This window comes from Lachnellula hyalina, assembly GCF_007821495.1.
Source record: "Lachnellula hyalina strain CBS 185.66 chromosome Unknown contig00006, whole genome shotgun sequence".
Lineage (NCBI taxonomy): Eukaryota > Fungi > Ascomycota > Leotiomycetes > Helotiales > Lachnaceae > Lachnellula > Lachnellula hyalina.
The window spans coordinates 253,351-267,528 of record NW_022157120.1 but is presented as its reverse complement, the minus strand read 5'-3'; the positions used below and the strand labels follow the sequence as shown (position 1 = coordinate 267,528).

Below are 14,178 nucleotides of genomic sequence, written 5' to 3'. Positions count from 1 at the left end.
GCGCTGGGATTTAAAGGATTTCCATTTCGTGGTGGTGGTGGTTGTGTAGCTTGATGGCTAGAGGTCGTAGGTCCAAGACGGGGCTCGGTACACCTGTAGGTAGTCAAGCAAACCGGCACGGGGCTAAGGGATTCTGCCATCATTAGTATGATGTGGAATCGACGTATAGCACCCACAAAAAAGTGCGTGTGAATTACTGTAATTACCATGTTTTCATAGCAGGGACTGGAGCAGGAAGTTATTAAACGTGCATGTTGTGATATGTATGGTATGGTTGCAGACGGTCATGCGGCGAAAGTCCAAAGGAAGGATTTGCCGAATCAAATGTTGTTGTACTATAAACCTGGTCCTTGTCATGTTCTACACACAAAGGACCTCCAATTATTTATTTACTCTCCAGGCAACAGGTCTTCTAAAGCTATGGTATTCTTTCACCGTGTGATTATTGATTAGTACTCTCGCAAAGGCCTTGAGGAGCATCACTTTTAGGTCCGTCAAAACTACGGATACTTTTTACGACATGATTATTAAGAAACATTCTGGAATGTTGAAATTTCCGGGATGTGATCCGTTCAATCCGAAGAGGTGGTCTACACTGGTCTTGGTTCATATTTCCTCAGTTGGTCACCCCATCTTACATCTCATATTTTATTTTATTTACAATGATGTACTTTTACCTTGATGTAGAGTTTGTTTGCATGATGAAAGATGGTCATAACGTGGGTAACCATATTTGCATACAAAAACATCCCAAATTCCCAGGTGGGCATTAAAAAGTGATTGAGGATTAGCAGGGCAGAATCTTGGGTATCCAGAAGTATTGACTTGAAGGGGGAATTTTCACAACCAGTTGGTATCTTTCACCCAGGATCCAGTCGAGAGTGTTTTAATCACTTAGGCAAGACGGAACATTTTATAATCTGTTCTCATTGGTGATGGTGTTACTTTTACAATCCTGGTGATCCTGGTATACTGATATCTATAACAAAACTCAACCTCGCTCATTTACTCCATGGTATGCCCGGCCGTTAAACATAAAAATACTCCATTACAATGCCCAGCCCTTGCTCAAAATGCTGTTTCCTTTTACATATATCACTCCCGTATAAACAAGCACAATAACGAAAAGTAGAGTGACGAGGGAGCCGATTCTGAATTGTCGGCCCGCCTTCTGTCGAGGAGTCTCCTCACTGCTGCCAAGTGAGAAGCCTTTGAATGTATCGGCCAAAGAATCCGCTGCTTCAAAGGGGATATCTGGTGCGAAGAATCGTTGCTGTTGAAATTCAATATCTTGACGAGACTTTCTGGCCCCAATAGTCGCCGTCAGGTCTAGATTCGAATTTTTTCGTGTGACATTATTGAAGAAGTTCTCCTTGACCTCTGGTGAGGACACGCGCAATTTTGGTTGGTTGGGTGGGTTTCGGAGTCTATGAGCTGGCGTGATAGGTGCCGGAGGGATCTTGGCCCAGAAAATTGGAGACTTCTCAGTCACCGGTGTTTGGCCAAATAATTGCGTGTTGTTATTTGCCTGAAGGGCTCGAGGGGTGTTAAAGGCACGATGTTGCTTTTGGGGTACGATTGGGGCCCAATCCATGACGTCCTTATCGTCATGATGTTGTCCGCGATCTGGTATATTTTCAGTCGCGAGATACCGAGCTGATGCGGTAGGCACTTGATTCCGGTTTCGCAGAGGTGTTGGGTTTAGAGGTTGGTTGTCAAATGCCTTTGCGGTAGGCGAATGGTCCCACCATGGTGTAGAGGGTGATGGACGAGATTCTGATATGGGTTTTGTGGATATTTCGTTTAGAATATCTTCCATACTGCTTCCGCCCTTAGTAGTCGGGCTGTTGGAACCAGATCCTGGTCCAACTATGTTGAAGGCTTCAACAGTGGCCCAAAGAGGAGAGTGATCGACTTTGAATGTACCCTGGGATTTGATGGCCAACTGCGACTGATCAGAAAAGCAAATGCTGATGGGCAAAGGGCAGCTTACCAAAGCGTTGAACACGAAAGAAACCAGATGAGCACCAATGGCTGCAGGTCCAAACGGATCGGTGAGAATTCCTTTTCCCATGAAATAATAGGTGAGTGAGCGAGTCACTATCATCACGAGTTGCAATTTGTACCAGTGCCGATATCCCTTGATTTGGGTGTGCAATCTTGCACCTCCGGCAATTGCTTCTTTGATCTTGGGGTTCCATACGAATGAAACAAAGCTGAGCTGTAGTGTTCGCCATGCCAATGTCTTCGAGGTCGCTAGAGACGTAAGAGGTCCAAGTAGAGTAAGTAGGAATTGTGGGATGTTAAGGTCGGGATTTGCTTCGGCATTGAGCAGAGAAGCGGCGATCAAAGCAATCGCATTGCAAAGGAGTTGTCCAAGAACTCCCGCAAACCAGGCAAGCTTCAGCAAATCAAGCAACGAGACAGATCTGATGTTGGTTTTGAATTTATTGGTTCGACTGTCTTGCAGCCTGCGTCCAAGCCAATCTGCTTGTGCAGTCTTTTTGGCTACTTTCATACGTTCCAGCGCTTTTGGCGCGCAGTCTTCGCACACCTGAGGGTATAGTTTCTCGATACCTCTCTTGTACTTATAGTACGCTTTCTCAGATGCCCTATAATTTGGGTGGTTTGGGTCACACTCAACATCAAACTGTTGCAGCGATGCTCGGTACAAGTGTTGATTCTTTTGGCAGGTTGAACAAAAGATGGCTGTGTCGGGGCCTTGAGAAGAGGGTTGATAGTCAGGCTGAGGAACGGCATATGAGCGGTTTGAGGGTGCTGCCCAATCCGTAGCAACTGGAGGATCGGTAATTTCACCATCCTGTTTGAAAAAGTTAGCATCGTGGGCCATGTAGAATACGGGGATGTAGATACCTACCTGGTCAAGATAATTCATGGCATCGCATTTTGCGCATTCCCATTGAGTAATGAGGCCATCATACACGATTCCAGATCTCTTGTTGCAGTAGAAGCAAACAAGCTTCTTTTTACCGCGAAAAGAAGGCATGACTCCATGACTTTGAGGAGCGGTGGTGGTGGTGGTGGTATTGAGGCTTAAGAAAGATGATTGAGCTTCATCAGTGTGGACTGTGATTCGTGCCACGATGCGTCCACCAAGAGAGGTGGTTGATGCACAGGCACCACCACCCTTGATAGGCGGGGCGATTCCGCGGATTCGGTTGGAGATGACAGGCGAGAGCATGAGAAGGACGAGGAAGGTCAAGAGGATATTGAACGCGATAGACGCATTGATCTCGTTGAACGAAATCATCTTGGGAAGAAGGTGTTTTTGTTTTTGCACGATGCTAGAAGCAGGCAGAATCCAATGTGAAAAAGTGCTTTGTCTGTGGAGTATTGGAAAGAAGCTTGAAGTTGTAAGTTGAATCACTTATTCACTTGGAGTGTGTATCGTTCGTTGTACTGTACATGTAGAAGAGAAGAAAGAAAACACTTCAGACGCGACGCGACGAAGTATATAGTCTGTTATTTTTTTGACCTTCGACCTTTATCGAAAGGGGAAGGGGAAGGGGAAGGGCTACCTATTTTCTCCACGTCAGAAGTGGTAATAAACTCGCTCAAACTTTGTTGTTGTTCTCCAAATATCAAAAGAGGCAATCGCCAAACAGCCCTCCTGTACGCGAGACAATCATACATTCACCCAAAATAAGTCGCACTCTTCACAATACAGTATAGAGCTGCACTCAATATGTATCTCCGCCTCCGCCTTCTGGACTTACATACAAAGTATCAATAGCCTCCTGTCGATTTCCACCAGACTTCACATTCGCCGCCGTGTGTTTCAGCCTCGTGTCCTCAAAGATGGCAGAGATCTCAGCCTTACGTCTACTCGTCGCAGCAATCATCGTTGCTGTCACCACAGCTTTTGTGAGCATTCCCTAGATAGCCATTCTAATCTTGACTAACAGTGAAACCTAGCTACGCCTATTCTACATCCTTCCTGCAACATGGGGCAGCCACAAGCACCCGCATCCCGAATATCCAAGAACAACACCCGCCCACATGGTGGTAGTACTTGGCTCAGGCGGCCATACGGCGGAGATGCAGTCAATTATGCGAGACATAGACCCAAGAAAGTACATGCATCGAACCTACATCGTGTCATCAGGGGATGATTTCTCTTCCAGCAAAGCCTTTGAGATCGAGAGGAAGATCCAGTCAAAGTGTACAGAAAGGGGAAGCACAACAACTATCAAAGGCAAGAATGATCTTGTAGTAGGATTCTGGGACATCAAAGTTGTTCCCCGCGCCAGGAAGATTCATCAACCTCTTTATACGACCATGTTCTCTTCGGCCTGGTGCTTAATGGGTTGCTTCAGGGCTTTGGTAGAAACGGCCAGAGATTCCACGATATCGCCCGGGGAATATCCAGATATCATAATCACGAATGGGCCAGCTACAGCTGTAATGGTGATCTTGGCTTCTTTGGTGTTGAAGTTCCTTGGTGTAGCACCCGCGTGGTCAATGAACTCGGTCTATGTGGAAAGTTGGGCCAGGATCAAGACTTTGAGTCTAAGTGGCAAAGTCCTGTTAAATCTAGGATTGTGCGATCAGTTCATTGTACAGTGGGAGATCTTAGCGAAAGCAATCAATGGGCGAAGTAGGTGGAAGCAGGTTGAGTGGCATGGATTTCTAGTGGAGTAGATGTGCTACGTCCTCGATTTCTTCACATGAAGCATAAATGATGTGACAGATTCCTCAGACGATACCTAGACCTAGCCATGTCTGTATAGGAATCTGAAGATGTTTTTCACTAGTCCTGAAAGTCTAATGCAGTTGTGAGGATCAAAACCCGTATAAAGACATAATTACATATTGTACAACTGAGCCTACTTTCCCATGCAATTGAGGGTCTCTTAAGCCGCAGCCGCAGCAGGCTCTTCAACTTGCACCTCATCCGGACCTCAACCTCATCGGTTTCTGGAATACCGATGTTGTACGCAGCGTCTCGGTCCCTGTCCGCCACCTCGATTTCTGTCCCTGCCCATGACCTCCATCCCTCATAGACCTTGTCTTCTAACTGCATGCCAATCTCTAACATGCTCTTGCCAAAGTATGCTCCGGTCCACATCGCCTCTTCCTTTGCAACTCGGCGCTCGACTTCCTGCTCGTGCCGCAGTGCATAGAATTCCTTACGGGCAACATCGTAAGCGTCACTTTTGGGGAGACCGGTGTTCTGAATAAGCCAGAGCTGCCTTTGAACAACACTATAATACCATTAGCAGGCTCCTCCTCAGACCATCATGGAGGCCGTACCTCTCTCCGCTCAGCGGCCTTGCTAATTGTTGTATCCTACTCCAATCACACCTCTGCCCATCCCTACCATCATTCTCCAACACAATCCTCGGCCTTGCCAGCTCCCACGGGTGATCGTTGTAAAACTCCTGCCGTAATTGATCCTCCTCATACTCTATCGGTTGTGGCTTGAACATCTTGCTCGGCTTTCGTATTCGTGAATTGATCTTTGTCTCTCGGTGCTGGACAGGTTGCATTCGTGTCAGGATCTCTCCAGGAGGAATTGACCCAATGGTGTCGAACCATGCTGGGGGGTTACTTATGCTTCCAGATTCGAGAAGTTGGAGGGCTGTTTGGAATACCCTCGAGGGCTTTAGATTGCGGCCTCTCATCGCTGAATTGGTGACAAAGGCGATACTGTGGATTAAGATTAGTCTTACAGGTATGAAATTTCATGAGGGAAAACTCACAAGTATGCAAAGATATATGTGTTGGTTGACTTGCGGTAGATTTTCCGAGGCCATCAAGTTGCTATCTGAATTTCAACAGGGGTCAGCATTAGCGTCAATTTTGTACCTCAGGTCTTTTAGGGCCCTTGAAGAATTTCGAGATCCCCACGAAACATAGTGAACGCGCTGAACTACGCGCTATCACACCAGTCCATCTCTAAATAGCGGCAAAGGACAGTGACAATATATCTTCAGCTCCAATGTGTCTGTAGGAAAGGTGGCAACATGTCAAATTCATGTCCTTCTTTTGCAGCTCTACCCCCTCGACGGCCAGCAATATCGTCTCGAAGGTAGCATCCCGCCAGGTGTTCTCTTTTCTCTATCCCGCCGACTTTTTTACAGCCTTGCATCCTCACTCACGGCGAAATCGACATCGAGCTCCCTTGCAGATGGTTTCAGCCACAGCTCCGCAACTCGAAGCATGGTTTATCGAGTCCCTGGCCAGTGCTGGCCAATGTCAGAAGCACAATCCCAAAATCCTCCAGCCAACTACGTTCTTCCCCTCGCAGAGACCAGACGTAGCTATCAAAAGGAGACAAGTACACAATGTTATCTTTAGCCGGCCAAAATCTACACGGGATGCGAAGCCCGGGGGGGAAGATTCCGTGCAGGAACCGAACTTGACGAAAGAAGAGCTCATGGATTTGGTGGACCAATATGATGGAGAGTCACTTACGGACCAGTTACCGCTGTTAGAGATGCCAAATCTCTATCAGCCTAATGACGGCCCTCATGTCACTGTGTCTGATAGGCCGGAGGATGAATGGCCGCCTCCAAATTATACCTGGCCTGCGGATGCCGAGACGAAAATCAAACTTGCTGAGTTGGAGGCTGCAGTAAAGCAGAAAGACTTGTGTCTGGATGCGGAGGATCTGTACCAGCTCTACAGAACGCTTCCAAGACCGCGTGCTCCATATCTCCCTGCAAAGCTCCGACACACATTTCTTCGTCATTTATATACTGTGGAACGAAAAGATGAGACTTCTATGCTCCGATATCTTTCTGTAGTAGATGACATGAAAACTGGAGGCATACCATTGACCACCATGGAGTGGAATAGCGCCATTTCGTTTGCTGCTCGCTATGTAAACAGGTCAACGGATGTTGAAGTCGAGGCCGCATTGCATATGTTTAGAGAAATGGAACATGTAGCAGGTGTCAAAGCAAGTGGCGTTACTTTCAACATACTCTTTGATGTTGCCTGTAAAGCTGGTAAATTTACACTTGCTGGGATGATCTATAAGGAGATGGCAGCTCGCGGCTTCGAGTTTGATCGATTTCACCATGTCAGCTTGATCCAATATCACGGGCTTATGGGAAACGGGGATGGTGCTCGAGCCGCCTACAAAATCCTTGTGGAATCTGATGAGATTGTTGATACTGTTGTGCTCAATGCTATGATATCAGCTCTCGTCGGGGCAGGCGAAGCCACTGCTGCAGAAAATATCTACGAACGAATGAAGAGAATACATATGAGCCGGGATTCAGATGCTCCATTACAACCCCGCAATTTCCTCGCAAAGCGTAGAATCGCTAGGGTGCTCATAAACATGGCCAAAATCTCAAGACTCGATCCGACGAAAAGGGACCAGTTCCAGAACAAGTCTATCATAGCTCCAGATATCCAGACGTACCGGATCCTAATCAACTACTTCACTATCCAAGTCGGCGACCTCAACAAAACAGTCAAACTGATGGATGAGATGAAATGGTTTAACGTCCCTATCCATGGGGCGCTGTTCCTTTCCCTCTTCAAAGGCTTCTATCTTCACGGCGGCATACGATACACGCACTGGGTTGAGACACGACTTGAGAGCGTCTGGCAAGCTTACATCTTTGCCATAGACAACGACATCGGAGACTTGTATATATCTCAGTGGATGGTCGCATGGATTCTCAAGGCTTTCGCGAAGTGCTCGGGAAAGGCCAGGACGGCTGCTGTGTGGGCCGAGATCAAGACGAAATGGCAGCCAAATGAGATGGAGCTTGAGTTTGTGATGGACTGTTTGAGGCCGCTTATGGAGGGCCCGGATGCGGCGGAAAAGAAGCATAATTGGTTACTAGGCTCAAGAGTGTAAACTAGGTGTAATTATTATGTTTTTACCATGTATAAAGTCTTTGCCCTCGTTTCCATTTTGATAAGAGGCTATCATATTTCCTGCTTCAAATCCCAGTTCAGTGCGAGCGCCCTTCGACATACACATTTCCCCTTCGCGCGCCAAGCAGCGTTGGGGATGTCATATGTATGTCAGTGTGATATTGAGGAACTGAATAATTGGGGTATCTGTTTGGGGTGTATTGGGCATTTGGAATGTTGGAACTTCTACAGACTTTATAAACAGTGAAGTTGTTTTAGCTAAGACTGTCGATCGTAGGGGCAGCGCCGAGATTTCGTGCTATTGATGGCTATCTGGCATATTCTCATCGCGAGATGCTATGGGCGTCAGGAAGGTTGCCAAGATATGTATATTAGGTTTAGGTAGAATTTTACACAATTAGCAACCCATTTCCTACTCTTGTTCATATATAAACAGACTTGGGGTATAGACGGATAGAAGCTGTGTACCCCCTAGGCATCCAAATCTAGCATTCAATCACGGCTGACAAGCAGGGCGCTACCTCGATCTTTTGTTGAAGGGTATTTCAATATGCCCTTTGATGAAAATGATATGTCCCGAAAATATGCAGGCAGGTGTGTAGAAATGCGTTCATTGGGAGAAGTAGAGTACCAATGTATGCCATGTCAACACAAAAAGCAATTCTTTCAACACTCGTAACACATGTTGAAAATATAAAGTAATCACTCCAAAGCAAATATGAGATGATTAAGTATATAATGAACGCATTATAAGAATTTTCCTCGCCAGTAACCAACACCCAATGTATTATTCTCAGCTTTTCCTAAACTTCTCTACTTGTTTGCTAGCAATTAACTGCAATTCATACAAATTTCCTTGCCGTCTCGCTCATTACTCCAGTGCTGGTAGACAGACAACTACAGCGAGCCTAGCATCGAAGGGTGCCATTGCAAAAGTCTCCGCGGTCTATAAAAAGGGTGGGAAGCGAGAAGAGGCAGGGAACTGGCTATTATTCAAACACAGAGAAGCCAGAAACTGCCTCTGACCATTTGAGAACCATCGGTGGAAACACTGTAGCTGTCCCTGACAGCATTAGTGGAGAATGCTTAGACCGAGCTGGATATCTGTAATCATCGAATCACTTGAGATAATAATTCTTTTTTTCTTGGGGTGAATATGACAGCTGGACGTGACCGCCAGGAACTCGACGAGTTTTATTTCTATTACCTTGTCGCCGACTTTCTGCATCACAGGGGCTTGCAATTGTACTTGGTACATCATAATCTTGGTGATGTACCGTGTCAGCTTACTATTTGTGCCTAACCCGCCTTACAGACTTACAGTACATCGCAGCGGCCGGCCGAGAGTGACGTGGCTCTAAAAGCATTCGGCTTTGGAAGTATTCCCGTATCCGAAAACGTTATAGATAGCGGGTGTGAAAGTTTGAAAGACAGACTATCTTCGCATGCTTCCTACGAGGTAGATGGGATAAGGGGGGCCTGGATACAATTGAACATCTGTGTGGATGGCTCGGCAAGAAGCTAGCTACAGCTTGGTCTTTTCACCAGAGTGGTGCCCAGTACAAAGAAAAACACAGAAAAAAAAAAATGCGGGCTTTGAGGAATAAAGAATATCAGAGAGACAAAATATAGCATATAAATCTAGAGGAACTTGACATGCCCTTACCATTGACGAAATAAGTGGAAATGACTGACTCGAAAGTACAACAGCTTTCTAGAGCTTTCGCCTCAGCTTCATAGATCAAAGATATCAATGGCTGGAAAACACCCATGCCCAATTTTTACTACTTCGTCCCAGGCCTAACCATTCCGCCAAGGATACGGGTGACAATGATCTGAAAAGGGGTTTCAAGAAATGAGTATTTGTCACGTGAATGCGCGACTGACAAGCTAAATTCACGCGTACCTTTTTGAACCTTTCATCAAAGCTGCGATCAGGAAACCCATCCGCACGACCCCCAAGAAATCTCAACCTGGCATCTATCCTCAGAAACCGGCTTCGAGGTATCATTCTCACAATGACGCCTCCCAGGCAGCCTGCAAAGCGCAAACAAAGCACACTCGATGCACCAGTATCCCCACCGCCCTTGCGACGCAAAGTCCAGTCTACAACTACGCGTATGCTCTCCATGATAACCCCAGGACCCATACGTACTTCAGCTGATATGTTTTCAGAGACTGCTGTAGCCTCGTTCTTCACTCCCGCCTCGCAAAAGCCCCCCGAAAAGGTTGTCTGGCAGGAACGAGCGCCGAATGATGATACGCCCAACACACTTCTCGTTGGCAAATATGAGCCTGCAAATGACCCTGTCTCAACACCGAATGAGCATGAGAGCGGGAGGAAAAAACTAGCTGCTTTCGATTTCGTGAGTAACCGTTAGCTGTTGCTATGCATAGGCAGGTCTGACGTGGTTTTATCACATAGGACTCTACCCTCATTGAAACCGCGTCCGGGAAGAAGTTTGCCTCTGATAGCCAAGATTGGAAGTGGTGGCATCCTTCCGTGCCTGGGAAGCTCCGAAAGATGCATCTCGAGGATGGATACAGGATTGTGGTCGTCAGTAACCAAGGTGGGGTATCTCTAAAGCCCAATACGAAAGCACCTAAAACACAAACATCTAAGGTGGCGTCGTTCAAGGAAAAGGTTTCGGCAGTTTTCAATCAGCTGGACATTCCGATGAGCATCTACGCGGCTACGGAAAAGGACATTTTTCGGAAGCCTAGGACAGGAATGTGGGCCGAAGTACTCGACGACTATGATATCCAGCCTGATCTCGAGCAATGCATCTTTGTGGGTGACGCTGGAGGTCGTCACGCGGAGGGAAGGAAGCCGAAGGATTTTTCATGTTCCGATCGGTACGGTACCAAATCCCGCTTTGCATACAAATGTTTACACAAGATAGGAATTTCGCGGAGAACATCGGTATCAAGTTTCAAACCCCGGAAGAGTTCTTTCTTAGTGAGGCCCCGAGGCCGTTCACTCGTATATTCGAGCCTTCGGATTATCTTCCCGAGTCTGCGGCTGAAGGTTTGTAATCCTATAGATAGCACCGTCCAACAGACGAAGGCTTAATTCTCGTACAGCAATTGCACCATTCGTCAAAAAGAACGATATCGATATCGTTATCTTCTGCGGGAGCCCAGGTGCAGGGAAATCAACTTTCTACTGGAAGTTTCTGAAACCGCTCGGGTACGCAAGAGTCAATCAGGACATTTTAAAAACGGTATGTATCACCTGCCAACGCCAGTGATTGTCGTTCTGATAGTTAGTAGCGAGCAAAATGTTTCAAAGTTGCGGGAGACTACTTGAGCGAACAAAAGTCAGTCGTCGTTGGTAAGTAATTACAACCCGTAAAGACTTTACATTCTTAATCACCCTTAACTCTCCAGACAACACCAACGCGGATATCGAAGTTCGCAGCAAGTGGATTGAACTGGCTGCAAAATATTCCGTACCGATCCGTTGTGTCTTGTTCACAGCAGCAGCACAGATCTGCGAGCATAATGATGCCGTGCGAGCGTTAAACAACACTGTAAATGACCCCTTGCCCCCCCAACCATTTCTTCAATCCCAACGAAAGTTGATGCATATGAGTCCACGTTGAATGCGAAAGGAAGCATGTGAAGTATGTACTCATACGTAATGCAGATGAACCCTGAGGAACGGCAGATTCTTCCTGGAATTGCATTCAGTAGCTTCAAGGGTCGGTACAAGCCTCCTAAAGTAAGCGAAGGGTTCCAGGATATAATAGAAATTCCCTTCAAGGTATGTTTATTACTTGCAGTAGACGGTTTGCTTTTTCAGGTGAAGTGACTAATCTATATTTATAGTTCGAAGGTACTGAAGCTGAACGGGCAATATGGCTTCGACATTGGATATGACGGTTCCACTAAAAGAAAGCATATGCCGTGCACACAACCACAGCCGCAATAAATCCATATTGGGTAGCATGCAAAAATATTATTTGTCGATCACGAGTATATTTCCACTCTTAGGCCTCGAGGTGGATGGTTACTAAAGAGGGGTAGTTACCTCCCCCGTGAGCATTGTACGACTTCAAACTTCGCCAAATTCCCAAAAAGGTCGGGCTGAGCCATGCGAGTGTCAACATGGCTACTCATTTGGGGTTGCAGTATTGTCACAGCATTTCTGTGTTCTGTGTTACACATCGATGCGCCTTCTAGGAACACCGTATTTACTTGTAATCCAAGGCACTATAATCACTAAACTTGTGTGACCGATTGATATTGCTCATAGAACAAGTCTAGATTCATTATACGATCCCTGGACGCACAAAATTCAGAATGCTTAAGGTAAATTAGTGGAGCCGAAAATATGACTCGGCGATTGAGTATCAACTCCCGATGCAAGAGCGTTGATAGTGGACTGGTCGAAAGACCTAGTGGAACTCATGATTTTCGATGACTAAGTCACTTGCTTGGTTCTTTCGGCTTCCAAGAGCAGATTGATTATACGCGTTGTGGGGGCTTGAGAAGAGAATTTCGGAGATTCGGGGGGTAGGGTCTAGGCTTCGGCGATCTCTATGGGGTAGGTGCTCTGCTCGGGTCTCTTCCCGCACAAGCAAAGCTCAGATAACAGCAACACAACTGACTCGTACTCGTACAAATTCTGGGATTTTTCCCATCGCAAAACCATGGACCGACTCAAAAGATTCATCGTGTGTTACTACGGATCGTTGAGCGACGCTGAGCGAAAGCCTCAATCATTGTCTGTCTGCTTGTCCATCTGTGATGTGTTGGCTTCGATATTTACCGTACCGGTAGGCAACGGGGCCACGACCCTCTGTTCCAACTACAGTAGGAAATAAGCGGAGCAAACAAGGACAGGGGCCCAATAAGATGAAGTGCGGAGGACAGGATACCGCTTCCGCAGCGATTGAGCCCGTTGAAAAGTGCGAAGTAATGTTGGAGCACAACCATATTTTCAATTCTTCAACGCTCCGAAGTCATGAGCATTGCTTTGTGCCAAACACGAAGTAGTTATTACGGGCAAACTTTGCCTTTTCTATCTCAAGATGTCAATGTGAGATGTGACAAAACAGAGGTGGGAGGGGTGCGGGAAGTCCATCCTGGATGCTTGACTGGCCTGCGGGTTGTTCTATGATTGGGTCGCCCATGCCAGCAAGACTCAGGTACCCGACTCGGTTGTCTCACAGCGCAAACAAGGCGCAAAGATCTTTCCAGGTGGATCTGGATGCCCGTGACTGGGGCTGCTCAAGCTTCTGTCTGTTCGAATTCCTCACACGCCGCCACGAAACTTGCGCTGACTGCATTCAACGTTGGCATGCAGAGAGAACAGAGCTGATGATAGGCACGTTCCTATGGATGAATTGACCTCACTTGATTGTCCCAACCTAGGCACGGAGTATAGTATCGTCCGGGGCGTGGAAAGTATACAAGGGTAAAGGCAGCCCACCACATCATATCCCGCCAGCAAGGTTAAGCAACTTACGGAGAAAAACAAGGTCGTGGGCAGAGCAGGGGAGGGTAGGGAAGCTTTAGGCGCTAGACTCTCCGAACAAATTGAGCTATCAACGGCCGGAAGGCGACCCATAGGCTGAAGCAGGGTCTGATCGACAAAACAAGCTAATGAACGTCAATAGACCCTTGTCCTCCGAAGTGCTGGGTCTTCTGGAGTGTAGGGAATCCTTGCTCTGCTTATGATTATCGGGAGCTTTGCGTGAGGATTGTGCAAGGGCAAGCGAAGCGCTCCTTTCGGAGTCTGTTTCCTCGCATTTGCTGCTGTACAGTAGGACCGCAACCTATGGACGTTCTCCGCCCAGGGCATCACCCTGTAATGCTTTATTTTGCCCTTCCTTCTAGCGGCGGCGACAGAGCATGTCCCAATGCCCTGACTGGGTACGCTCCGTAAAGGGCGGATGCCGGCCAACCAGTGTCTTAGCTTTCCAATGGTGGGTTCTGCGCCCGCCGAGCAAGCGGCAGGTGTAAACAGTGGGCCCAACTCGTGGAAGAGTTGCCAAAATCCCACGCTCAGGCTCTAGCTTTAACCCAACTGCCAGGGGCCCTCCCGCCTGAGTGCTCCGTAGTGTCTGTGTGCCGCCAAATAGACGCAACGGTCAATTACCACCGTATTAAGAGCGAGGACCGCACCAGCATCACAACACAACACAAAATCTCCCTCTCTCTGCTTCCCACTCCAACCTCTTCCGTCACTCACCTTCCGACAGCAACACCATCACTGTCGTAGTAACATCGTGCCATACAGTACGTTGATTCAGTACATTCCCCCAACCACAATCCAGGTCGTCCAGCACGTGAGCGGGTATGTTGTGATCT

General features: G+C 47.2%; 4 protein-coding genes across 4 annotated transcripts; 3 read left to right on the top strand and 1 right to left on the bottom strand.

Annotated features, from left to right (window-relative positions):
* Positions 1-3,819: 3,819 nt before the first annotated feature.
* alg14 (UDP-N-acetylglucosamine transferase subunit) lies at positions 3,820-4,662 on the top strand (the record flags this gene model as incomplete). The annotated part of the gene is made up of 2 exons (XM_031145599.1): positions 3,820-3,885; positions 3,937-4,662. The coding sequence occupies 2 exons, from the start codon at positions 3,820-3,822 to the stop codon at positions 4,660-4,662; spliced, it is 792 nt and encodes a 263-aa protein (XP_031009317.1).
* Positions 4,663-4,771: 109 nt separating this feature from the next.
* On the bottom strand, positions 4,772-5,645 carry rsm25 (37S ribosomal protein, mitochondrial; the record flags this gene model as incomplete). The annotated part of the gene is made up of 2 exons (XM_031145598.1): positions 4,772-5,225; positions 5,275-5,645. The coding sequence occupies 2 exons, from the start codon at positions 5,643-5,645 to the stop codon at positions 4,772-4,774; spliced, it is 825 nt and encodes a 274-aa protein (XP_031009314.1).
* A 317-nt stretch (positions 5,646-5,962) lies between these two features.
* On the top strand, positions 5,963-7,840 carry LHYA1_G000606 (Pentatricopeptide repeat-containing protein; the record flags this gene model as incomplete). Its single annotated transcript, XM_031145597.1, has 2 exons — positions 5,963-5,970; positions 6,016-7,840. The coding sequence occupies 2 exons, from the start codon at positions 5,963-5,965 to the stop codon at positions 7,838-7,840; spliced, it is 1,833 nt and encodes a 610-aa protein (XP_031009335.1).
* Positions 7,841-9,878: 2,038 nt separating this feature from the next.
* Positions 9,879-11,742, top strand: pnk1 (Bifunctional polynucleotide phosphatase/kinase; the record flags this gene model as incomplete). Its single annotated transcript, XM_031145596.1, has 9 exons — positions 9,879-9,978; positions 10,036-10,226; positions 10,286-10,716; positions 10,764-10,888; positions 10,945-11,084; positions 11,134-11,194; positions 11,251-11,393; positions 11,510-11,626; positions 11,692-11,742. 9 exons carry the CDS (start codon positions 9,879-9,881, stop codon positions 11,740-11,742), a joined length of 1,359 nt encoding a protein of 452 aa, XP_031009315.1.
* Positions 11,743-14,178: the final 2,436 nt, after the last annotated feature.